General features: G+C 44.8%; 1 protein-coding gene across 6 annotated transcripts in view; it reads right to left on the bottom strand.

The window, feature by feature from the left end:
- LOC138250021 (nucleoside hydrolase-like) overlaps window positions 1–25,145 on the bottom strand; it is a 283,783-nt gene that overhangs the window by 40,067 nt on the left and 218,571 nt on the right. For all 6 annotated transcript variants that reach the window (XM_069204372.1, XM_069204374.1, XM_069204370.1 and 3 more), the window contains one exon: window positions 3,663–3,857. In XM_069204372.1, the coding sequence (XP_069060473.1) occupies window positions 3,663–3,857 (195 nt within the window). The remainder of the gene's footprint in view (window positions 1–3,662; window positions 3,858–25,145) is intronic.

The following is a 25,145-nucleotide window of genomic DNA, read 5'->3' as shown; positions in this document are numbered from 1 at the left end:
TATTGCATCACACACATTTGTTTGATGGTGTTCAAAATATTCAGCAGATCCTACTAGGTGTTAAATAAGAATTATGTAGTATATGCTATTGGATCAGTTGAAATTGGCCGTTTCTGGACACTACCCTAACCTATAATCCATTGTTACTTATTTTCCTTCATTTCGTCTCCAATCTTCAGTTGCCATGTGACCATCGTTTGACTAGCTATATTTTAGTTTGAGATAACAACTTTTTACATAGGGCAAGTCACCGTTCTTTTACTATTACCAATTGTCTTTTTCAGGCTATGTCCCCATGTCTCATCAATAGCATTGTTAAGTGCACCATAAATCAAGAACTGGCCAAGGGTTAAGAACATCTTCCTGCAGTACTTTTCTACTTCCACCAGTCTTGTTAGTGTTTTAGATCTATTACAAGGTTCTTGAAGATACCTCAAGACACTGTCCCATCAGAACATGTCTCCTACATATTTTAATTTTACATATTCCACATAGGCTTCCCACCTTGCTAACCACTACAACTGTGCTGCCACATTACACAATTCAAAATCAGGTACTCCTAGTCTGTCTTCAGCCACTGGCAACCGTAGTTTTCTCAGAGAGCATCTACACCTGCTCCACCCCAAACTAGATCAACCATGTTTAGCATGGAGAAAAGGTTCTGCAGTAGGTACACCACTAAGTTGCAAAACCATATAGCAACCGTGGCAATACCATCATCCTGCCCTTTGGTGACTTATGTCAGGTTTGCTAGAATTTGACAGATTCAGTGATACCTGTTAGGATTTTCATTATGTTGCAGTCACTCAAATTCAGTATAATAAATCTGGGCTTCCAAGTTACTAAAGGGTGTAAACTTCCATTTTAGAGACAACACAATGTTTTTGTACAAGAGGCATATATAGGATTTAGTCCCACGAGCATGAAGGCCTGAGGCTTCCCCAAGCAATTTGAATTTGTCTAAAACAAAAGGAACTGGATGGGGAGCATCCCGTAGTTACAAAAACACAACATCTTCAAATAGGAAAATCATGTGGGTTACAGTCCCCGCCCCAATTCCTCAATTGCAACTCAACTGCCTAAACACAGCTGCCATTGGTTTCATTGCCAAGACAAATAGTTAGGGTGAGAATGGGCAGCCCTGTCTTGTCCTGTGTTCCCCAGGCCAGTGTGAAATTAGGGTTAAGGATAGTTATAAAGAGGTTTAGGTTTTGTGGCAGCTGTGGGACAAGGCTTAGTTCAAAGTAACAATATACAACACAGAGGCACCTGTTACTATCAAGTACTTATAAAGAATGCCCAATGCTAGTTGCAATCATTGATAAGTCACTCAACAAAATTTCTCTCGAACGGTGTCACATTATACATATAAACTAAAAGATAATCCAATCATAGAAGAGGCGTCAATGGTCTTGTGATCGATACAACATTTCATGGAATTTTTTATGTCTTTGTCTTTTGCTTCGTACTCTCTTCACAAAGATGCAGTCAAAGTTAGATCCAACAAATGAATTCATAATTGTGTTTCCAAATAAATGCTTCATCATTCTGAATCAGCCATCACATATCCGCTCAACAGTTCCGTATTGACCTCCCAGTCAACAATTATGCGCTCATCAACCCCATATTGACCTCACAGCCAACACGTGTTTCGTCCATCGACTTCATCAGGGCAGGAAATCACTCGCATCGTGGGGCAAATCCCAATAATTATATCCATAAACGGTATTGCCTGCGGGAACCAATGGTCCTCTCCTCTCAAATTATAGGCTGAAATACTGTCTGGGCATAACGAGTAACACCCTGTCGAGCCCATGTTTCCTGCTTCAAAAGACGGTCGCAAGTACGCTAACCTTTAGTTCAAAGTAAGCCTTAGTGTTGGGCTTGGTGATAGCGATAGCGATATTTTGGTCATTATGGCATTCTTTAGTATGGACTTGTCATTACTGTCAATCTGATGTACAATTAAAAGGGTGTCATAAAGCAATCTTGGAGTAGCACTACATTATTTTTTCTGCAGGCTATATTTATAAAGTCTGTTTTTAGTTACAGTATATCTAAAAAGAAATAAATAAGGAGGCCAGGCCCACCAGGTTTGAGTTAAATTGCATTCTTTTGGACACTGGATAACTCCCCCGCAGCCCCCAGCCCCGCAGTCTGTCATCCTATGGTATGCAAAAACACTAATCTTAGTCATGTTTGTTGGGAAGCAGACCCCATGGATTAATCCCCTTTAACACGGATTGACAGCATCCTTGCAAAACCTCAGTGGTTATGGGAGCCCCAGGTGGCCTTTGTGGATCCAAGTCGGCAGCAGCAGTGTCTTGTGCAAGGCCTCATCCTTGTAGAACATTGAAAAGGGTGTGGTGGTTGGAGCAGGGGCAGTGTCTTCCTCTAGTGACACAGGCCAATAGCAGAAAGGGGAGTGTCGCTCCCTTTCAAGATGGCCAACAGGACCCCCAGACTACAATGCAAACTGATGGTCAAGCTTTGGGAGCACTGAGGGAGTGCAGAGAGCCCCACCTACATAGAGAGAGAGTGATGGAGAAGTACTTCACCTTCATGGGCTTTTGTCTCTGAATGGAATGACTCCCCGCCAGGATGTGTGGTGAGTCATGAAAAGAGCTGGAGTACAGATAGCGATGAGTAACAGGTGCTTTCTAGGTCTGAAAGCATAAACAACAAGTCGCTGATACTGCTCTGACTCCAGGACTGTGATAAATCTGAAAAAGAGATATGGCAGGGATGCAAAGAGAGACAAGTATTTGCAGTGCAGTGGGTCTAGTATTTTCTGGAGTTAGAGCTATTAGCTTTGTAATCTTCTAACCGGACTTTTCTTGCCACATAAATTGAAAATGAAAAGTAATACAGTTTCACATAAGCGAGCCGATTCAAAGCGCCGCGCCATGTGCGTGAAGGAGACACACAAAAGAAAAAAAAGGTTTGCTCCTAGTCAAACATATCGGCAAAAGTACAATTAGCCATGTAACAGGGTCGATGTCCAAGGCGGTAACCAAACCGCCCCAAGGAGGGATAAAGGTAATGCATTTACCAATGATGATAAAGGATTTTTGAAGGGCAAGCCCATGAACGAGCGATAGTGATAGGCGTGAGGTGGATGTGGCTTAAAGCCCAAATAGATAACAACACATCGGAAAAGCAGCGCTTACGCGCTGCTAGGCTTTATCTAAAACAGCTCTTAAGGTTCTCTGGAAGCTCCCTACAGGCAGACTGATAGTCCTGAAAATAGACTTGCACCTTTAAAACAGGCAAGTAACTTGTTAACTCTTTCATATTCGTTCAAGGAACAGCTAATATCTGTACAACATTGGCAGGTAGTATGATTCCCAAATTTTTGCTCCACAAGCCATCATCCTGAAGACTTGCATCTATAGCATAGACAAGCAGTTCTTAACCCTTTGATTTCCTTGGATTTACACAGAATCATTACTGGAACCCGATAACCCCATTGAGTCATTAGTGGAAGCTGTGGACAGCATGACTAAGCTATTTCTATGATTTGAGCTTCAAAATAATATTAAAAAATATTTTAAAAAACAAGTATGCACCAAATAAATCCTCAAATATTGCAATCTTTTGTTTTATTCACACTCAAGTATACAAAAAGTTTTCACATTTTCAATTTTACTTCTAAAGCTTACCTCAGATCTGTCACAAACTTGTAGAACTCGAAGTACATTCCTGCACACATTCTCTAGTGTGGTGTTCCCATGACAGCATGTGATCCCAAGGATCTCCACATTGGGGGCTGCCAAAGCCATCATGATGGCCTGAGCATCATCAACTCCACAGTCAACATCCAATAACAGCAACTTCTTTTCCATGAGTTCAACTTCCTGAAAAGGCAAAACAATCAAATTAAAATCCAGTGCACAGGACAGTCTTTCAAGTAACATATATTGCATTAATATAGAGGAGAGCTTAAATTGAGATGGTATAAGCTACAGCAGCCCCACCTATTACCTTTCAGGACAATGCATCATGACTAAATGGTTGAAGAAAATTCACGGCCGTCTACAATCCTTTAACACCTAGTCTTCAGACATCACAGTAGCAAAATGGTAGACAATCGTTTCTTTCAATATATTCAATACAGACAGTATGAAGCAACAATTATCCAAACCCATGTGCAGGTCAGCGGCTAACTTTAATGGTGGCACAAAGCAGTCCAAATGAATATTGCGTATGGGTTTTGGACACCAGCAAACACTCAAAGTGATCAAGGGAACATATTTATTCATTAATTTTACTTTCAAAGAGTACTGCATCTGCACTATAGTACTTTGGTCATTGGACATGAGAATAAACAGGAAGCTTCATCTGAGGGCGACAACTCTTATTACTGATAGCAGTCAATTCTGGATTTGATTTGTAGGCCTCTGCCTAAAAACAGTTTGTCAAACGTTATAATCACTTGTCTGGGTTACTCCCCTGATCCATTGGACAATCAATGATCTATAAAGCTTATTAGTCTGCCCATTTGCTACATGAATATGTTTCTTCATTGATTGGCAAGTCTCTGTGTGTGCCTTTGAGAGTGGGAGTATGTGTGAATATGAAAAGCACTCAGTGGATGGATGAATGACTGCATGGATGGACATGAGAGAAAATAAGTGCATGAATAATTAATGGATAAGTGCATGCAGGGTGTGGAATTTCCAAAACCTGGCACCCAGGACATATTGTTTAGGGTCAAGGACAACGCATTTTTATTTCGTCCCACTGGCCAAGTAGACCAAAACCTCTGATGCTCAAACATTTTGGCTGCTAATTGACAGAGTGCAACTTGGATGTGGGAATGAAGTGTATCTGCTGCAAGATATGCTCCTACATCTATACCATGCTCTAAACTGGACTTATGGTTTACTAATGCAAAGACTTTGCTATTAGGCTCAACTTGCACTGACAGTGATTCTAATATCAAACATGTACACCGTTTACAAAATCTAACAATTTGTGGCTATTTAAAATGCTTCTAGAATGCTCCTTGGTCATATGTGAATACATGCAAAAGACTGAAAGTAGATTAGTGGTTATTTTTCAGTATAAAATGTACCCAAACAATATTTTCAAGCGGGAAAGAAAAATTAACGGAAGTCACAGGCAGTTCTGGTCAACTACTGTACCATTTTAAAGGACAACTTTATTATCATTTCTCAATTACATCTGTTAATAAAACATGTCTGCTAAATGTCAGCATTGCAACAACAATTATTAATGGAGAATCACTGTAAAACTATTAAAGGCAACATCATGGGCAATATTAAAAAAATATATTAGGGGCACCATTCTTAAAGGTCACAAAAATGCACTCGCAATTCTAGAACCATGCACTGTTACAGATTGATGACATTCAGGAATTTACAAGTTTACAGAAGTAAACTACAATCCTAGCAAAAAAAATTTAACTCCATTTTGGAATAAGCATATGAAAACGTATACCTGCTTCTGCGGAAGCCCACAGAACAAGTGCTAAATCCCTTGCACAAAAATATTTATGTGGGTAAATCAGTTAATCCTTTTAAGAGTGCTAAACCAACCTTTTGCATGTGTAACCCACACATAGCTTTTTGAATCCGAACAGACCTTACAGAGTTCATCCTGCTGTAAAATGTAAACCAGTCATTGATCTACTGCTTGGTGTATGGTCACATTTTTTTTTTTTTAACTGAGACCCAGTAAGATGAAGTGATTTTCCAAAGAATTACACAATATGCTCAAGAAAATAAGGTCAGACTGCAGGTAGTCTCATTTATCCTCTGTTGACAACCCAGACACTGGACCACAAATATAATCTGTGTTAATCTACAGCAAGGGTCTCCAACCTTTTATGTTATGAGACCTACTTATGATCAATAAAATACATCCAGAGCTACTAACATTAGTGTTTTAATAGTGATTACATCAGACACAATTATGTTAGTGGCCAGCCTATGTAAAATTAAAGGCAATGACCACTTCTGCATCAGCCAGGGTAGTGAGCGTTAATGTACAATAAGTATTGGCAATGCCAATAAACTTGACTTTAAAATAATGTTTTATAGTAAAATGAGCATTAGAAGTGGATAGCATGGGGACTGATATGTATTTGTGTAGAAGCAAGGAACTCTAGAATAATATTGTGTGGGTCAAAATGTCAGGTGACAGTTGCACTATCAAGCCACACCCAAAATGTCATTTAGCTTATTGACTATCCTCCTCCCATCTGTTGCCAGACAAAACAAAACATATATTATCTAGTTACCTTAGACACTTTAAAAGTGCTACAATGGCATGCATGTGCCCTTGAAATTACAAGCTCATGCAGCTGGCTAAATAAACAAAATGATCACAGCTGTATGGAGGAACCCTTTTTGTGGAAGCATATACCCTCTGCCCAATCAAAATATGACCTCTTGGCTCCCAATATGTGGGTGGAGCCAAAGACCATCTACCAGTGGTTCTCAAATAATTGTGTGGCGACAGTTGTGCTGTCAAGCCAGACCATAAAAACACTTTGTCAATTTAGAATGCCTTTACAATGGTAATATATCACAGCCATGGCTTAAACACCTTTGACACCAAGGTAATAATAATATTAAACCCACCAATGCCACATGATTTAGCACTCAAATATCAGTGTTAAATATATTTTGGAAATTCAACCATGAGCTTATCAATTCTCAAAATACACACATTATTGTTTGAAATACAAATTTAGCAATTTTGGTATACATGTATTAATTCAGTCAGGCAAAAGCTTTTAATTTAGTAGGCTGGACTGGATACAGGAGAACTACTCGTGGGAGATGCCTGTTTTAGAGGTAAGAGTTCGACAGACATACAAAATTTGAGGCAAGGTCTGGGTTGATGAGCTGCAAGAAGAAAAAATAAAAAGGATCAATTAGAAGTGCGGGGAAAATCCAGAAGCTCAGAGACACTGAGAAGAACAGAGGCAAGTGGTTAGTTATGAAGATGTTCTTTAAAGAGAATTGCTACTCCCTCACCTGTTTTCTGAGGATGGTTCTCATTAAGTTTTTTTGTATAATTCATGGGAATTGCAGGGGCAATATCAGCCCCAGAGGCATCAGGAAGCCATGTTTCCCTAATAAAAACATTGACCTAGAGTCTACAATTAGGTCATGGATATGATATATGTGAAACATAAGTGATCAGACACTGAAAGAACACTTAAAAGGTGAGCAATTGCAGGTGGAGAAATACTCCCTGTAGCAAGGGATGTGTTAAAAGGGCTAGTGGCTATAATGCAGTAAGACAGCTCATAATTAGAACTGAAAGAGCATAACCAAGAGAATTCGAGGGTTGTATCTGAGATATGCTCGAAATGAACAGCACAAACCTGAGGCAGGAGATCCAAAATACTGGGTGTTCCACCCTGACAATATGAAGACGGGCATCAATGGGCTTACCTCTGGCATGCCATTGGCACACCCACTGCGCGAGTAAGGCCCCCAGAACGTCTAAACAGTATCTTCAAGATGGTGAACTATCGGTGGAGGGCAGAAGCGCAAGGTGACACACCTCTTAAACCTACCAAGTGAAATACAGCCCCAAGCACAAAACCTAGAGAGCAGCCTTAGTGCATGGATGGAGAGATGAATACATCAGTATATTGAAGTGCTGGTGCATAAAAGGATGAGTAGATGACAGAGCACGGGTGTACACAGACATTACATATACCAATGTAACAGGCTAAGGGTTAAAACAGAATCAGTGATAATGTCATAAAAGTACCAAGAATTACCACAATCAAACCAGTGCACACATTACTTTAGAAGGGAAACAATCAGGAAATAAAGTATCCTTTTCAAAATAAGAAGCTACGGCTACTTAGATGCATGAAACATTTTTGCAATAGAAAAACACTCCGATTTGCTGTTTGCAACTTTAAAAACGTTTTTGTCCGTTTTACTGACTCGTAAAATGGCAGTGTGACTGGATACCATTTTACTTATTGCTAAAATGTGACTGTGACTGGATACCGATTCGGTATTCCCAAATACCAAAGCTACTGACTCTCAAGCGGTAAGTTATTCGCAACAGGCAAGGATCCTTTTTGTGAATTGTGGAAAACGTTTCAGATGGATTAGGCAGCAGTGGCCCAAGGGACTTTTTAAAAGAATATTTTTTAAGCACTTCTGTTTCCTTTAAGGAGATTGAACTTCTTTTTTTTTTTTTTTTTTTTAATAATCAAACTTTATTTATGAATTTTCTATACCCCATACAAGTATTTAATCATGACTTCAGAGTCCCAGGTGAGGGGAGTGTACAGTACAGCAATGAGCCTTATTGACAAAAGTGGAAATCAAGGCAAGTGTAGCGTCACTTGTTCTAGTAGCAAATAGGAAGGCAAACACATCTACACCAGCCATAGGGGCCATTTTGGAGCAGGATGCAAGCGATAGTGCAGGTGGAGGACATACCAAAAGGAGCCATAGATGCTGCATTCGGAGCGTGAATCTACCAGGGTGAGTAAGTAGTCCCTCAGCTGTTGCCAAATATCCTTAGGCCTGGATGAAAGTGGCTGGAGAGATCTATAAACGTCGCTGGTGTTATCGCAGTAGATGAGGCTCTTAAGCCACACCTGCTTTGTGGGTGGGTGTCTGCTGCCCCCAGTGTAGTGCTATTTCCCTTTTAGCCAGAAGCAGGGCTATGGCAGTAATGCACCTCACACCTTTAGGGACATCTCCCACATAACCCAATACAGCCTGGAGCAGATCTGACCGGAGCACAACGTCCAACATCTGTGAGAGACGGGTAAACACATCGGTCCAAAATGGGGCAATACTTCTGCATTTCCTAGTCATGTGTGGGAAATCGGTCAGGTGTGTGACATTTAGGGCAGTGTGAAGAGCAGGATGGGTCAATATGTGCCAGTGCAGCGGTGGTTGTGTAGGCCCTGCGGAAGAACTTAAAATGTAAAATCTTGTGTCAGTGGTTGAAGGAAACTAACCAGGTTTGGGCACAACACGTCAACAAATTTTGTTCGGAGAGTGGGCACCCAAGGTCCGCCTCCCAAGCTGTCCTGAGTTTCACTTTTGACACAGATATGAGATCAATGCATGTGTGGTAGAGTTTGGACTTAAGCCTAGCCCCGAAATCCACAATGATAACCAGAGTTAATGGTGCAAAATCTGCTGGAGCCAGTGGGTATGATGGGAATTGGGCACGAAAAGCAATTTGAAGCCATTGAAGTATGAAGTGGTCCAGGTATGTGGCACTGGAGACGCGTTCATCTTCTGTGGGAGAAAATAAATGGTCATCAGAAATACATCTCCAAATGTGTGCAGATTAAGGCCGTCAATGTACACTGGACTAGTGTCTCTTGTGTAATGGGAAGTAGTGGGTTATTGGCAAACAGTATTGCGGGGGAGTAAGGCAACTCGCCGCTAAGGAGACGGGCAAGTTTGAAGGAGATTGAACTGATTAAAAAAAATCTCTATTAAAAATGACCATAAAAATGGTGGGTCTGCTGTTCCTTGCAAGCTACCATCCCTGTGGTTGCCACCAATGGAAGTGGGTCACAATTTGCAATTCACCTTATAAATATTAAAAAGGTACGTCAGACTGAGACCCACTTCAATTCTGTATTTTGCAACTCAAATATCAGGATAGGAGATGGTTCACAAAATTCAATACTGGCCGCAAAAAGAGCAGTCACAAATTGTGACCACTTTTTGTGACCGGTGTACTAAAACATCTAGTTACTCTTGGCATTGGTGATTAACTTACAAGGAGGCTATGCCTGCCCACATTTATTACATGTGGAAGAAGGAAACATTTTGCCAACAATTTATGGTTTAAATCTGTTTTAATGAATTTTTTGGAGGTTCAAAGTACATCATCCCACCTATATCCGCTGGCCGGGGAGGAAGAACAGTTAGCGAAAAACAACAACAGGGGGCGATGACCCAGTGGAAAGGCAATGAATAAAGGAAGTCAGAATGGGAGAAGGGAGTGCCAGGAAAGTAAGTAGGGGGTGCCTCGATAATCCTCAATGAAAAGGAATGGGAAACACACAGTGCTCGGAAGGGGGCGGGTGAAAAGGCAAGTGACAATATGCCTTATGTGAAGTCAGCAGTTGCGGCTGCTGCCAGAAAGGTGTGGAGGGGCAGTGAGCGAAGAGGTTGCGGGGAATGGAGAGGAAAGGGGGGGGCAGAAAAAAAATAATAATAAACTTACCTGCCCTTCCGTGAACCGCCGATCCAGCCACCTCTTGTCTTCTTCCCTGACCAACCAATCCAGAAGCTTCTCTCATGCTGTTACACAGCATGAAAAAAGTGCAGCGGTTGGCCTAACTGGGCAGAAATGCTGCTCAGGAGGGAGTGGGCCAATGAGCTTGGTCTCAACCTGGCAGTAAAATACAGCCGGGTGGAGAGTTCCTAAGTGTGCATGTCAGTTTGGCCAGGCTCAGACAGCTGACAAACTGACATGCGCACTTAGAAGCGCACCACCACTCCTCCTCCACTTGTTGATGTGGAGGATGCTGGCCTGCCCTGCCCTACGAAAGCGGATAGATAAAGGGGTAATATAATACTTTTATTATCTCTTTTTTTTTTCTGCTTTCAGCGGCAGGGCCACCCTCCTCTGACACAGCGGAGGAGCCCCCCCTGGAAATCAGTTAGTTGTGCGACCCGAGTATGTGAGGAGAAGTACACGCAGGTATACTGGGCAAGTCAGCTCCCTAAATTCATTCAAGAGGAACTGTATGCATGGTCCCCAGACTTTGTCGAACTGTGGTAGTGTATTGGTCATTTCTGCAGTCAATTTCGCTTTTCCCAGCAGTTTCCATAATTTGGGTAGCCAGTCTAGTCTTATTGGTACTGTGTCCATGCCCCAGCGGGATAGGAGGATCTGTCTGGCAACACCAAGTGCTAAGGTATTGGTTGCCCCCTTGTTGATTTCAGGGGATATGTCAAGGGGTTTAGAAGCCTAAGGAGAATGTAACTAGTGAATCTGGGGAGGTCGGTGTCATACATCTCGTCCATGTCTGATAAGATTTCCATCCAGATGTGTTGTATTTTGGGGCAAAGCTAAAGAAGGTGCGTTAGGCTGCCAGTCTGACTACAGTGCGTCCAGCAGGTATTGTCCCCACCTGGTTTCCAATGGGCCACTCTAGCCGGTGTATAGTACCAGTAATGTGTAATTTTAAGGAGCATTTCATTCCCAGAGGTTCAGCAGGCAGAGGTACGGGTTCTGTGGAGGATATCACTACATTCCTTGGTGGTAAGGGTGAGCTCGCACCCTGCCTCCCATCGTCACTGTGCTGGTGATTTAAAGGGCGCTGATGGTGTATTGAGGAATGTGTAAATGTCGCAAAGAAGTTGCTTGTCTGAGAAACGAGTAAGAAGCCATTTTCCAAAGAGTGTGAGGGGCCTTCCTGATATGAGGATGTATGACCCAATGCTGAATCGCGACATACTGCCAGTATGTGCGAGATGGAAGGCCATAGTTAGACTGGATTTGTGTGAAATCCATGAGTCAGTCTGCATCAAAGAAGTCCTCCATCTGTTTGCAACTGGTGACTTGACACTGAATGAAAGCAGAGCCATGGAGTGCGGTGGGAAGTCTGGGTTCCCTATGATTGGTGTCTGGGGTGAAATATGAGTGGGCAGTTTCCACGCAACTTACACCTTAAGCTATACTCTTATCGTCACACAGACTATTGGGGAAATGTAAACCCCCACTGGTCGGTGTTTCGGGAGACATGGCTGTAGGAGGCTGGACTGGCTTGTAGTGAGTACCAAGGGGTACTTGCACCTTGCACCAGGCCCAGTTATCCCTTATTAGTGTATAGGATGTCTAGCAGCTTAGGCTGATAGATAATGGTAGCTTAGCAGAGCAGCTTAGGCTGAACTAGGAGACGTGTGAAGCTACTACAGTACCACTTAGTGTCATATGCACAATATCATAAGAAAACACAATACACAGTTATACTAAAAATAAAGGTACTTTATTTTTATGACAATATGCCAAAGTATCTTAGAGTGTACCCTCAGTGAGAGGATAGGAAATATACACAAGATATATATACACAATAGCAAAAATATGCAGTATAGTCTTAGAAAACAGTGCAAACAATGTATAGTTACAATAGGATGCAATGGGGACACATAGGGATAGGGGCAACACAAACCATATACTCCAGAAGTGGAATGCGAACCCCGAATGGACCCCAAACCTATGTGACCTTGTAGAGGGTCGCTGGGACTATTAGAAAATAGTGAGAGTTAGAAAAATAACCCTCCCCAAGACCCTGAAAAGTGAGTGCAAAGTGCACTAAAGTTCCCCTAAGGATAAAGAAGTCGTGTTAGAGGAATAATGCAGGAAAGACACAAACCAACAATGCAACAACGCTGGATTTCCAATCTGGGGTACCTGTGGAACAAGGGGACCAAGTCCAAAAGTCACAAGCAAGTCGGAGATGGGCAGATGCCCAGGAAATGCCAGCTGCGGGTGCAAAGAAGCTTCTACTGGACAGAAGAAGCTGCGGTTTCTGCAGGAACGCAAAGGGCTAGAGACTTCCCCTTTGGAGGACGGATCCCTCTCGCCTTGTAGAGTCGTGCAGAAGTGCTTTCCTGCCGAAAGAACGCCAACAAGCCTTGCTAGCTGCAAATCGTGCGGTTAGCGTTTTTGGACGCTGCTGTGGCCCAGGAGGGACCAGGAGGTCGCAAATTGGACCAGGAGGTAGAGGGGACGTCGAGCAAGACAAGGAGCCCTCTTAGCAGCAGGTAGCACCCGGAGAAGTGCCAGAAACAGGCACTACGAGGATGCGTGAAACGGTGCTCACCCGAAGTTACACAAAGGAGTCCCACGTCGCCGGAGACCAACTTAGAAAGTCGTGCAATGCAGGTTAGAGTGCCGTGGACCCAGGCTTGGCTGTGCACAAAGGATTTCCGCCGGAAGTGCACAGGGGCCGGAGTAGCTGCAAAAGTCGCGGTTCCCAGCAATGCAGTCTAGCGAGGTGAGGCAAGGACTTACCTCCACCAAACTTGGACTGAAGAGTCACTGGACTGTGGGAGTCACTTGGACAGAGTTGCTGGATTCGAGGGACCTCGCTCGTCGTGCGGAGAGGAGACCCAAGGGACCGGTAATGCAGCTTTTTGGTGCCTGCGGTTGCAGGGGGAAGATTCCGTCGACCCACGGGAGATTTCTTCGGAGCTTCTAGTGCAGAGAGGAGGCAGACTACCCCCACAGCATGCACCACCAGGAAAACAGTCGAGAAGGCGGCAGGATCAGCGTTACAGAGTTGCAGTAGTCGTCTTTGCTACTATGTTGCAGGTTGGGGTCTGCTAACCAGAACCTCAGTGGTTATGCTCTCTCATTACTTTCAAATTGTCACTAACAGGCTAGTGACCAATTTCACCAATTTACATTGGCATACTGGAACACCCTTATAATTCCCTAGTATATGGTACTGAGGTACCCAGGGTATTGGGGCTCCAGGAGATCCCTATGGGCTGCAGCATTTCTTGTGCCACCCATAGGGAGCTCTGACAATTCTTACACAGGCCTGCTACTGCAGCCTGAGTGAAATAACGTACACGTTATTTCACAGCCATTCACCACTGCACTTAAGTAACTTATAAGTCACCTATATGTCTAACCTTTACCTGATAAAGGTTGGGTGCTAAGTTACTTAGTGTGTGGGCACCCTGGCACTAGCCAAGGTGCTCCCATATTGTTCAGGGCAAATTCCCCGGACTTTGTGAGTGCGGGGACACCATTACACGTGTGCACTATACATATGTCACGACATATGTATAGCGTCACAATGGTAACTCCGAACATGGCCATGTAACATGTCTAAGATCATGGAATTGTCACCCCAATGCCATTCTGGCATTGGGGAGACAATTCCATGATCCCCCGAGTCTCTAGCACAGACCCGGGTACTGCCAAACTACCTTTCCCGGAGTTTCACTGCAGCTGCTGCTGCTGCCAACCCCTCAGACAGGTTTCTGCCCTCCTGGAGTCCAGCCAGGCTTGGCCCAGGAAGGCAGAACAAAGGACTTCCTCAGAGAGAGGGTGTTACACCCTCTCCCTTTGGAAAAAGGTGTTAAGGCAGGGGAGGAGTAGCCTCCCCCAGCCTCTGGAAATGCTTTGATGGGCACAGATGGTGCCCATCTCTGCATAAGCCAGTCTACACCGGTTCAGGGATCCCCCAGCCCTGCTCTGGCGCAAAACTGGACAAAGGAAAGGGGAGTGCCACTCCCCTGACCTGCACCTGCCCTGGGAGGTGCCCAGAGCTCCTCCAGTGTGCTCCAGACCTCTGCCATCTTGGAAACAGAGGTGCTGCTGGCACACTGGACTGCTCTGAGTGGCCAGGGCCAGCAGGTGACGTCAGAGACTCCTTCTGATAGGCTCCTTCAGGTGTTGCTAGCCTATGCGCTCTCCTAAGTAGCCAAACCTCCTTTTCAGGCTATTTAGGGTCTCTGCTTTGGGGAATTCCTTAGATAACGAATGCAAGAGCTCATCAGAGTTCCTCTGCATCTCTCTTTTCACCTTCTGCCAAGGAATCGACTGCTGACCGCGCTGGAAGCCTGCAAAACTGCAACAAAGTAGCAAAGACGACTACTGCGACCTTGTAACGCTGATCCTGCCGCCTTCTCAACTGTTTTCCTGGTGGTGCATGTTGTGGGGGTAGTCTGCCGCCTCTCTGCACTAGAAGCTCCGAAGAAATCTCCCGTGGGTCGACGGAATCTTCCCCCTGCAACCGCAGGCACCAAAGAACTGCATCACCGGTCCTCTGGGTCTCCTCTCAGCACGATGAGCGAGGTCCCTTGAACTCAGCAACTCTGTCCAAGTGACTCCCACAGTCCAGTGACTCTTCAGTCCAAGTTTGGTGGAGGTAAGTCCTTGCCTCCCCACGCTAGACTGCATTGCTGGGAACCGCGTGTTTTGCAGCTACTACGGCTCCTGTGCACTCTTCCAGGATTTCCTTTGTGCACAGCCAAGCCTGGGTCCCTGGCACTCTAACCTGCAGTGCACGACCTCCTGAGTTGTCCTCCGGTGTCGTGGGACCCTCCTTTGTGACTTCGGGTGAGCTCCGGTTCACTCCACTTCGTAGTGCCTATTCTGGCACTTCTGCGGGTGTTGCCTGCTTCTGAGTGGGCTCCTTGTCTTGCTGGGCGCCCCCTCTGTCTCCTCACGCAATTGGCGACATCCTGGTCCCGCCTGGGCCACAGCAGCATCCAAAAACCCTAACCGCGACCCTTGCAGCTAGCAAGGCTTGTTTGCGGTCTTTCTGCACGGAAACACCTCTGCACGACTCTTCACGACGTGGGACATCCATCCTCCAAAGGGGAAGTTTCTAGCCCTTGTCGTTCTTGCAGAATCCACAGCTTCTACCATCCGGTGGCAGCTTCTATGCACCCACAGCTGGCATTTCCTGGGCATCTGCCCACTCCCGACTTGATCGTGACTCTTGGACTTGGTCCCCTTGTTCCACAGGTACCCTCGTCTGGAAATCCCTCGTTGTTGCATTGCTGGTGTTGGTCCTCCTTGCAGAATTCCCCTATCACGACTTCTGGGCTCTTTGGGGAACTTAGGTGCACTTTGCACCCACTTTTCAGGGTCTTGCGGTGGGCTATTTTTCTAACCCTCACTGTTTTCTTACAGTCCCAGCGACCCTCTACAAGGTCACATAGGTTTGGGGTCCATTCGTGATTCGCATTCCACTTTTGGAGTATATGGTTTGTGTTGCCCCTATACCTATGTGTTCCCATTGCAACCTAGTGTGACTATACATTGCTTGCACTGTTTTCTATTGCTATTACTGCATATTTTTGGTATTGTGTACATATATCTTGTGTATATTTGCTATCCTCATACTGAGGGTACTCACTGAGATACTTTGGCATATTGTCATATATCTGTGTATTGTGTTTTCTTATGATATTGTGCATATGACACTAGTGGTACTGTAGGAGCTTCACTCGTCTCCTAGTTCAACCTAAGCTGCTCTGCTAAGCTACCTTTTCTATCAGCCTAAGCTGCTAGACACCCCTCTACACTAATAAGGGATACCTGGGCCTGGTGTAAGTACCCCTTGGTACCCACTACAAGCCAGTCCAGCCTCCTACATTGGTTGTGCAGCAGTGGGATAAGTACTTGCAACTACTTACCACTTTGTCATTTTGTACTTTTCATAAGAGAAAAATATACAAAACAAGTTCAGTGTGTGTACACCTAACCAAAAAGTTTTGCTTTTCGTCTCTTACTCTTTTTCTAAGTGCTGAAAAGTACCTCTAAAACTTTAAAAAAAGTTCTTAAAAAGTTTTAAAAGTTTATTTTCTGTTCCTTAAAAAGTTCTTAAAACTTTTTCTTTCTTTTCTGTCCCTTAAACCTTTTCTATCATGTCTGGCACAGGCCAAACTCTTGATCTGGCCAGCATAGCTTATGACAACCTTAGCTGGAAAGAAGCAAGGAGTCTCTGTGTAGATAGAGGTTTAGGGGTAGGGAAGAATCCCTCAAGACAACTGTTAGTTAATATGCTCATTGAACAAGATAAGACCTTAGTTGGCACTTCTGGTGAGAAATTAGCTGATGGTTCCCACTCTGATTCTGGGGCACCCCTAGGAAAAGGGTTAGAAGGATACCTTCCCAACCTGCCCCTTAGCAGGCCACCTAGCATGGCTGGTACTCATGTGACTCCCCATCACAGAAGGAGTGTTACTTCTATAGGCCAGAATGTTAGAGTGCCATCTGTTAGGGACAGGTCTCCCTCTGTTCATTCACACCATTCTTCTGTGTCAAGGCATGCCCAACTCAAACTCCCTGAAGACAGAGTGTTAGAAAGGGAACTCAATAGATTGAGAGTGGAAGAGTCCAGGCTGAAGCTTAAAAAGCAACAGCTGGATCTAGACAGGGAAGCATTTGACTTAGAAAAAGAAAGACAGAGGTTGGGGTTTGGACCCCATGGTGGCAGCAGCAGTATTCCAAATAGTCATCCTGTAAAAGAGCATGATTCTAGGAATCTACACAAGATAGTTCCCCCTTACAAGGAGGGGGATGACATTAACAAGTGGTTTGCTGCACTTGACAGGGCCTGTGTTGTACAGGAAGTCCCTCAAAGGCAGTGGGCTGCTATCCTATGGCTATCTTTCAGTGGAAAGGGTAGGGATAGGCTCCTTACTGTGAAAGAAAGTAATGCCAATAATTTTACAGTTCTTAAGAATGCACTCCTAGATGGTTATGGCTTAGCCACTGAACAGTACAGGATCAAGTTCAGAGAAACCAAAAAGGAGTCTTCACAAGACTGGGTAGACTTTGTTGACCATTCAGTGAAGGCCTTGGAGGGGTGGTTACATGGCAGTAAAGTTTCTGACTATGAAAGCCTGTATAACTTAACCCTGAGAGAGCATATTCTTAATAATTGTGTGCCTGATTTGTTGCACCAGTATCTAGTGGACTCAGATCTGACCTCTCCCCAAGAATTGGGAAAGAAGGCAGACAAATGGGTCAGAACAAGAGTGAACAGAAAAGTTCATACAGGTGGTGACAAGGATGGCAAGAAGAAAGATGGTGAGAAATCTCAGGATAAGCATGGGGATAAGGGTAAAACCAAAGATCCTTCTTCAAATCCTAAACACTCTTCAGGGGGTGGGGATAAAACAAATTCTTCCTCTTCTTCTCAGCCCACGCACATTAAAAAACCTTGGTGCTTTGTGTGTAAAAACAGAGGCCATAGGCCAGGGGATAAGTCCTGTCCAGGTAAACCCCCTAAGCCTACCACCACTAATACATCAAGCTCTAGTGCCCCTAGCAGTAGTGGTACTAGTGGTGGGACTGCTGGCAACAGTCAAGTTAAGGGTGTAGTTTGGTTCACTTATGGGTCCATCATAGAAACTGGGGTAGTCAGTCCCAAGACAGTTTCTGTCACACCTAGTGGCATTGGCCTTGCCACACTGGCTGCTTGTCCCCTTACAATGGATAAGTACAGGCAGACAGTTACAATAAATGGTGTTGAGGCTCAGGCCTACAGGGACACAGGTGCCAGTATCACTTTGGTGACTGAAAACCTTGTGGCTCCTGAACAACACATCATTGGACAACAGTATAAGATTATTGATGTCCATAACTCCACTAAGTTTCTTCCCTTAGCTATAGTTCAGCTTAGTTGGGGTGGAGTTACTGGCCCTAAGCAGGTGGTAGTGTCACCTAGCTTACCTGTAGATTGTCTCTTAGGTAATGACCTAGAGGCCTCAAGTTGGGCTGATGTAGAGTTTTATACCCATGCAGCCATGCTGGGTATCCCTGAGGAATTATTCCCTCTCATTTCTACTGAAATGAAAAAGCAAAGGAGAGAAGGCCTGAAAACTGAGGATCCCTCTCCAACAACAGGTAAAAAGGGTATCACTGTATCCCCTACCCACCCTACCATTCAGGATACCATTCATGTGGTAGGAGAAACCTCTCCTGGGGTGGCACCTGTTCCAAGGGAATCATCAGCTGGCATAGCTGTACTCCCTGAGGTGGAAGTACCTCTCTGTGGGATGACTCATAATGGTGAGAAAAAGAGCACCATTTTAGTTAACATGGAGCATCCCTCCAACCCTCCCAGAGAAACTTTAGTGCAGAAACCCTGCACTGCCTCACAACACTTAGGACAGCATCCCTGCCCTCGTGTGGAGCTCATACGACAGCATCCCTGCCCTGCTCCAACTAAAGAGAAACAGCATCCCTGTTCCCTCTTCCAGCCATATGGACAAAATATTTGCCCAGCTATGGCTTTACTGAGACAGCATCCCTGTCTGGCATTTTCATCACTACAAATAGGTTCAGTGGACAATTCCCACTGCTCTAAACTAAAACTTACTGATAGAAACTCTGAAAATATATCTTCACATTGTTGCTTAGCTAAAAAACTTCAAACAGGGTGGTTTACATCCCCACAGGGAAGTAACCATATAGTGGATGATAAAGGGAGTAACCAGTCTATTGCAGAGCTACTCTCTACTTATCACCACTTAGACAATAAAGTCTCAGCTGGCCAAGGTTAGCCTTATTGTCCTTCGTTTGGGGGGGTGGGGGGTTGTGTGAGAAAGTAGCCTCTTTCTAGCCTTGTTACCCCCACTTTTGGCCTGTTTGTGAGTGTATGTCAGGGTGTTTTCACTGTCTCACTGGGATCCTGCTAGCCAGGGCCCAGTGCTCATAGTGAAAACCCTATGTTTTCAGTATGTTTGTTATGTGTCACTGGGACCCTGCTAGTCAGGACCCCAGTGCTCATAAGGTTGTGACCTATATGTATGTGTTCCCTGTGTGATGCCTAACTGTCTCACTGAGGCTCTGCTAACCAGAACCTCAGTGGTTATGCTCTCTCTTTCCAAATTGTCACTAACAGGCTAGTGACCAATTTCACCAATTTACATTGGCATACTGGAACACCCTTATAATTCCCTAGTATATGGTACTGAGGTACCCAGGGTATTGGGGTTCCAGGAGATCCCTATGGGCTGCAGCATTTCTTGTGCCAGCCATAGGGAGCTCTGACAATTCTTACACAGGCCTGCTACTGCAGCCTGAGTGAAATAACGTACACGTTATTTCACAGCCATTCACCACTGCACTTAAGTAACTTATATATCACCTATATGTCTAACCTTTACCTGATAAAGGTTGGGTGCTAAGTTACTTAGTGTGTGGGCACCCTGGCACGAGCCAAGGTGCTCCCACATTGTTCAGGGCAAATTCCCCGGACTTTGTGAGTGCGGGGACACCATTACACGCGTGCACTATACATTTGTCACGACATATGTATAGCGTCACAATGGTAACTCCGAATATGGCCATGTAACATGTCTAAGATCATGGGGAGACAATTCCATGATCCCCCGAGTCTCTAGCACAGACCCGGGTACTGCCAAACTACCTTTCGCGGGGTTTCACTGCAGCTGCTGCTGCTGCCAACCCCTCAGACAGGTTTCTGCTCTCCTGGGGTCCAGCCAGGCTTGGCCCAGGAAGGCAGAACAAAGGACTTCCTCAGAGAGAGGGTGTTACACCCTCTCCCTTTGGAAAAAGGTGTTAAGGCAGGGGAGGAGTAGCCTCCCCAGCCTCTGGAAATGCTTTGATGGGCACAAATGGTGCCCATCTCTGCATAAGCCAGTCTACACCGGTTCAGGGATCCCCCAGCCCTGCTCTGGCGTGAAACTGGACAAAGGAAAGGGGAGTGACCACTCCCCTGACCTGCACCTCCCCTGGGAGGTGCCCAGAGCTCCTCCAGTGTGCTCCAGACCTCTGCCATCTTGGAAACAGAGGTGCTGCTGGCACACTGGACTGCTCTGAGTGGCCAGGGCCAGCAGGTGACGTCAGAGACTCCTTCTGATAGGCTCCTTCAGGTGTTGCTAGCCTATCGGCTCTCCTAAGTAGCCAAACCTCCTTTTCTGGCTATTTAGGGTCTCTGCTTTGGGGAATTCCTTAGATAACGAATGCAAGAGCTCATCAGAGTTCCTCTGCATCTTTCTCTTCACCTTCTGCCAAGGAATCGACTGCTGACTGCGCTTGAAGCCTGCAAAACTGCAACAAAGTAGCAAAGACGACTACTGCGACCTTGTAACGCTGATCCTGCCGCCTTCTCGACTGTTTTCCTGGTGGTGCATGCTGTGGGGGTAGTCTGCCTCCTCTCTGCACTAGAAGCTCCGAAGAAATCTCCCGTGGGTCGACGGAATCTTCCCCCTGCAACCGCAGGCACCAAAGAACTGCATCACCGGTCCTCTGGGTCTCCTCTCAGCACGACGAGCGAGGTCCCTTGAACTCAGCAACTCTGTCCAAGTGACTCCCACAGTCCAGTGACTCTTCAGTCCAAGTTTGGTGGAGGTAAGTCCTTGCCTCCCCACGCTAGACTGCATTGCTAGGAACCACGTGTTTTGCAGCTACTCCGGCTCCTGTGCACTTTTCCAGGATTTCCTTTGTGCACAGCCAAGCCTGGGTCCCCGGCACTCTAACCTGCAGTGCACGACCTCCTGAGTTGTCCTCTGGCGTCGTGGGACCCTCCTTTGTGACTTCGGGTGAGCTCCAGTTCACTCCACTTCGTAGTGCCTGTTCTGGCACTTCTGCGGGTGCTGCCTGCTTCTGAGTGGGCTCCTTGTCTTGCTGGGCGCCCCCTCTGTCTCCTCACGCAATTGGCGACATCCTGGTCCCTCCTGGGCCACAGCAGCATCCAAAAACCCTAACCGCGACCCTTGCAGCTAGCAAGGCTTGTTTGCGGTCTTTCTGCACGGAAACACCTCTGCACGACTCTTCACGACGTGGGACATCCATCCTCCAAAGGGGAAGTTTCTAGCCCTTGTCGTTCTTGCAGAATCCACAGCTTCTACCATCCGGTGGCAGCTTCTTTGAACCCACAGCTGGCATTTCCTGGGCATCTGCCACTCCCGACTTGATCGTGACTCTTGGACTTGGTCCCCTTGTTCCACAGGTACCCTCGTCTGGAAATCCATCGTTGTTGCATTGCTGGTGTTGGTCTTCCTTGCAGAATTCCCCTATCACGACTTCTGTGCTCTTTGGGGAACTTAGGTGCACTTTGCACCCACTTTTCAGGGTCTTGGGGTGGGCTATTTTTCTAACCCTCACTGTTTTCTTACAGTCCCAGCGACCCTCTACAAGGTCACATAGGTTTGGGGTCCATTTGTGATTCGCATTCCACTTTTGGAGTATATGGTTTGTGTTGCCCCTATACCTATGTGCTCCCATTGCAACCTAGTGTGACTATACATTGCTTGCACTGTTTTCTATTGCTATTACTGCATATTTTTGGTATTACGTACATATATCTTGTGTATATTTGCTATCCTCATACTGAGGGTACTCACTGAGATACTTTGGCATATTGTCATAAAAATAAAGTACCTTTATTTTTAGTATATCTGTGTATTGTGTTTTCTTATGATATTGTGCATATGACACTAGTGGTACTGTAGGAGCTTCACTCGTCTCCTAGTTCAGCCTAAGCTGCTTTGCTAAGCTACCTTTTCTATCAGCCTAAGCTGCTAGACACCCCTCTACACTAATAAGGGATGCCTGGTGCAAGGTGTAAGTAACCCTTGGTACCCACTACAAGCTAGTCCAGCCTCCTACACAAACTCTTCCCCAAAATATTGGGGATGAGATCTAAAAAGGACTCGAACTCAGGGTACCATTTAAAACCAAGAAAGGTATTGGTCAATCGTCTGTGTGATAAACCAAGTATGTAATTATTTCTGAAACCATTCGAAAACATGCCTGAACCATGGGATTGATGTCACATTGGGTCTGTTTAAAAGATCAGAAAGAGAATCCCTGTAGCTAACTAGCTGGGGGGTTGTCCAAATTCTTACCCAAAAGAGTAGTGGTTTCAAAGCTATCACATCAGAGATGCGATTGAAACCAAGATCCAAAAAAATGGGTATCAAGGGGGTACTGCCCAGGCACGCGAGTAATGCTCTGGCAAAATTGTTCTCACCCACTGCCAATTTAAAAGTCTTACAAGAGCCCCACACTTCAGCGCCATAAGTAGCAGTGTTCTGTGCTTTGGCTATATAAATCTTAATGGCCGGAGAAACCGCTTTTGTAGTTATGCTCCTATAAAAACGCAGAATGGCCCCAGATCTATGTTGAAGAAGGGATACACTCTTGTTGATCTGATCTTCCCAAAGCAGTTTGTTAGAGATCCTCACACCCAGGTAATCTATTGAATTTACCTCCCCCAGAGGAGCCCCAGCTAGAGTGATAGTACATCTCTTAGCTGAACGAGATCTAAGTACCATTAATTTGGTTTTACCAGCATTTAGTTCCAGCCCATAATCATTGCAGAAGGTCGTGAACTTATCTACCAGGATCTGGAGACCCATTAGGGTCTTAGAAATAAGGAGAGAGTCATCTGCAAAAAGCAATATAGGAATCTTCTGACTATTCAAGGATGGAGCATCGTTTTGGCAAAAGGACACAGCTTGTACCACCTCATTTATGTATAAAGTAAATAAGGTGGGTGCCAAAACACACCCTTGACGAACCCCCCATTGAATAGCAATATGGTCTGTCAATTCACCCTGGTTGCCCCACCTCACCTGAGCATATGTGCCCTCATGTAATCTTTGTAAGAGGTGGATAATGTTTGGTGGAGTACCAATTTTGTATAAAACATCCCATAATTTCCTTCTAGGGACCATATCAAACGCAGACTGTAGGTCTATGAAGGCAACATACAATTTTTGTTTGGCAAGCGTTACCTATTTCCAATATCGGAGTGCCAACCTAAGAACCTGATCCATAGTGCTAGTTTTGGGGCGAAAGCCTGCCTAAAGTGGGGACATCTCATAACAGGAATCAACCCAATCTGTAAGCCTTCCCAGAAGTTGTTTAGCAAAAATGTTTTGAAGATTATCAATAAGGCTAATCGGTCTATATTTGTCAGGTGAACTCACCACTCCCTTTTTATAGATAGGAACTATTTTGGCCCCTTTCCACGTACTGGGTATTAAGCCCCCCGCTGCTATTGCATTGCATAACATGTTTATATAACTAGACCAAATCACTGGCTCAGACTTATATAGGTCACCTGGTATCTTATCTAGGCCTGGAGCTTTGGAGGATTTCAAAAAATTAATTGCGGCTAATGTCTCCTCTAAGGTAAAGACTATATAGTCATCTTGTTTACACGCGTCCATCCCCAGACTGCCGAATGTTGAATTCACTACAGCAAGTTGTTAGGAATGGAAATTACAAGGAGAAGGATCACATGGCATAGCATAAAGTTTAGCAAAATGGTTGACCCAGCTCTCAGGTTGAATGTGTGTGCAAATTATATTCTTGCCCCTCTCTGTCTATCAGATAGTACTTTCCAAAAGGACATGTTATTATTCAATCTGGCAGCATTCAATAAGTTCTGCCCAGTTAATTCGTCCTGACTTTTCTTGGCCTGTGCTATGTCTTTATAATAGGCTGATCTGGCTGTTCTATTCGCCCCCTGAGAGCGGGACACAATAGCTTGTTTCATTAGGTGTTTGGCCTTTGAACAATCTTTGTTAAACCATTCTTTATTTTTTAATGTGTGACCAAATGATTTAGTGGAAGTTCTTTTATAAAAAAACATTTTGTAGCTTACATATCAATACCTCATGGATGGTAAGAATTGGAACATCAGCAACCTTGTGTCCCTCATAATCTGCCATAACACCAATGAACAATTTATAAATCTCCCTGATCGTATATGGGTTGGCCAGAACTTTTGGCCAGCTAACACAGGTAAGACTACTGTTCAGTTGTGCCTCGGGGACAACAGTATCATGGGTATTCAGAGACCTCCTGAAATCAAAACTACATAAAATAAGAAGCAGAGGATTATGATCACTATCATGGTGGAATTCCACTTTCATATCCTCCAACGTTGGCCATAACCTGACATCCAGTAGAAAATAATCAATAACACTAGATGATTCCCCTTGTGTAAAGGTAAATGCAATGTCTGGATCGGAAGATGTTCAACCATTACAGGCACTTAGACAATACTTGAGACACAATGAAGTCAGCTGTAAAGCCACACAAGAACGGCTACAGAATTGCTCAATAACCAAACGAGGAATATCCCATTGCTTGTCCTCTTCATCAGTTAGGTCACTACTTAAATAAGAGGGTTCGAATGTGCAGTTCATATCTCCTGCAACTACTACCTTAGTATTAGATGGCAGGGTATCTAAATATTCAAATAATTGAGTTATAGTCTGAGATTCCTGTACCCGCGGCACAGACCTTGCATAAACGTTAATTATCACAATCTTAAGACCTCTGTTGAATGCCAGCTGCACACTTAACAAATCAGGGGAATCAATTTTTAAAAGCGAATGGCTGCACTGTAATCTCTTATTAAGAAGTACCAATAAACCTCCTTTGGCACAACCACTATTTCCATCCGCAGGTAGGGCCATCACTTGATAAGATAGGAACCCATCCAGGCAAACAGGGTACATAGCCCTTGTTTCCTGGAATAAGCATATATCCTGTTACTTTATATAATTAGCCCAATCAGGATCCAACAGTTTCCTACCCAGCCCAGCCAGATTCCAAGACATGATAGAAAGTTCAGCTTTGGTTCCAGTATCACTAAGCTCAAGGCCTTGAACTTCCCCATGGTCATCAGACTCAATACT

This window comes from Pleurodeles waltl, chromosome 8, assembly GCF_031143425.1.
Source record: "Pleurodeles waltl isolate 20211129_DDA chromosome 8, aPleWal1.hap1.20221129, whole genome shotgun sequence".
Taxonomy (NCBI): Eukaryota; Metazoa; Chordata; class Amphibia; order Caudata; family Salamandridae; genus Pleurodeles; species Pleurodeles waltl.
This window is presented reverse-complemented; position numbering and strand designations above follow the sequence as displayed.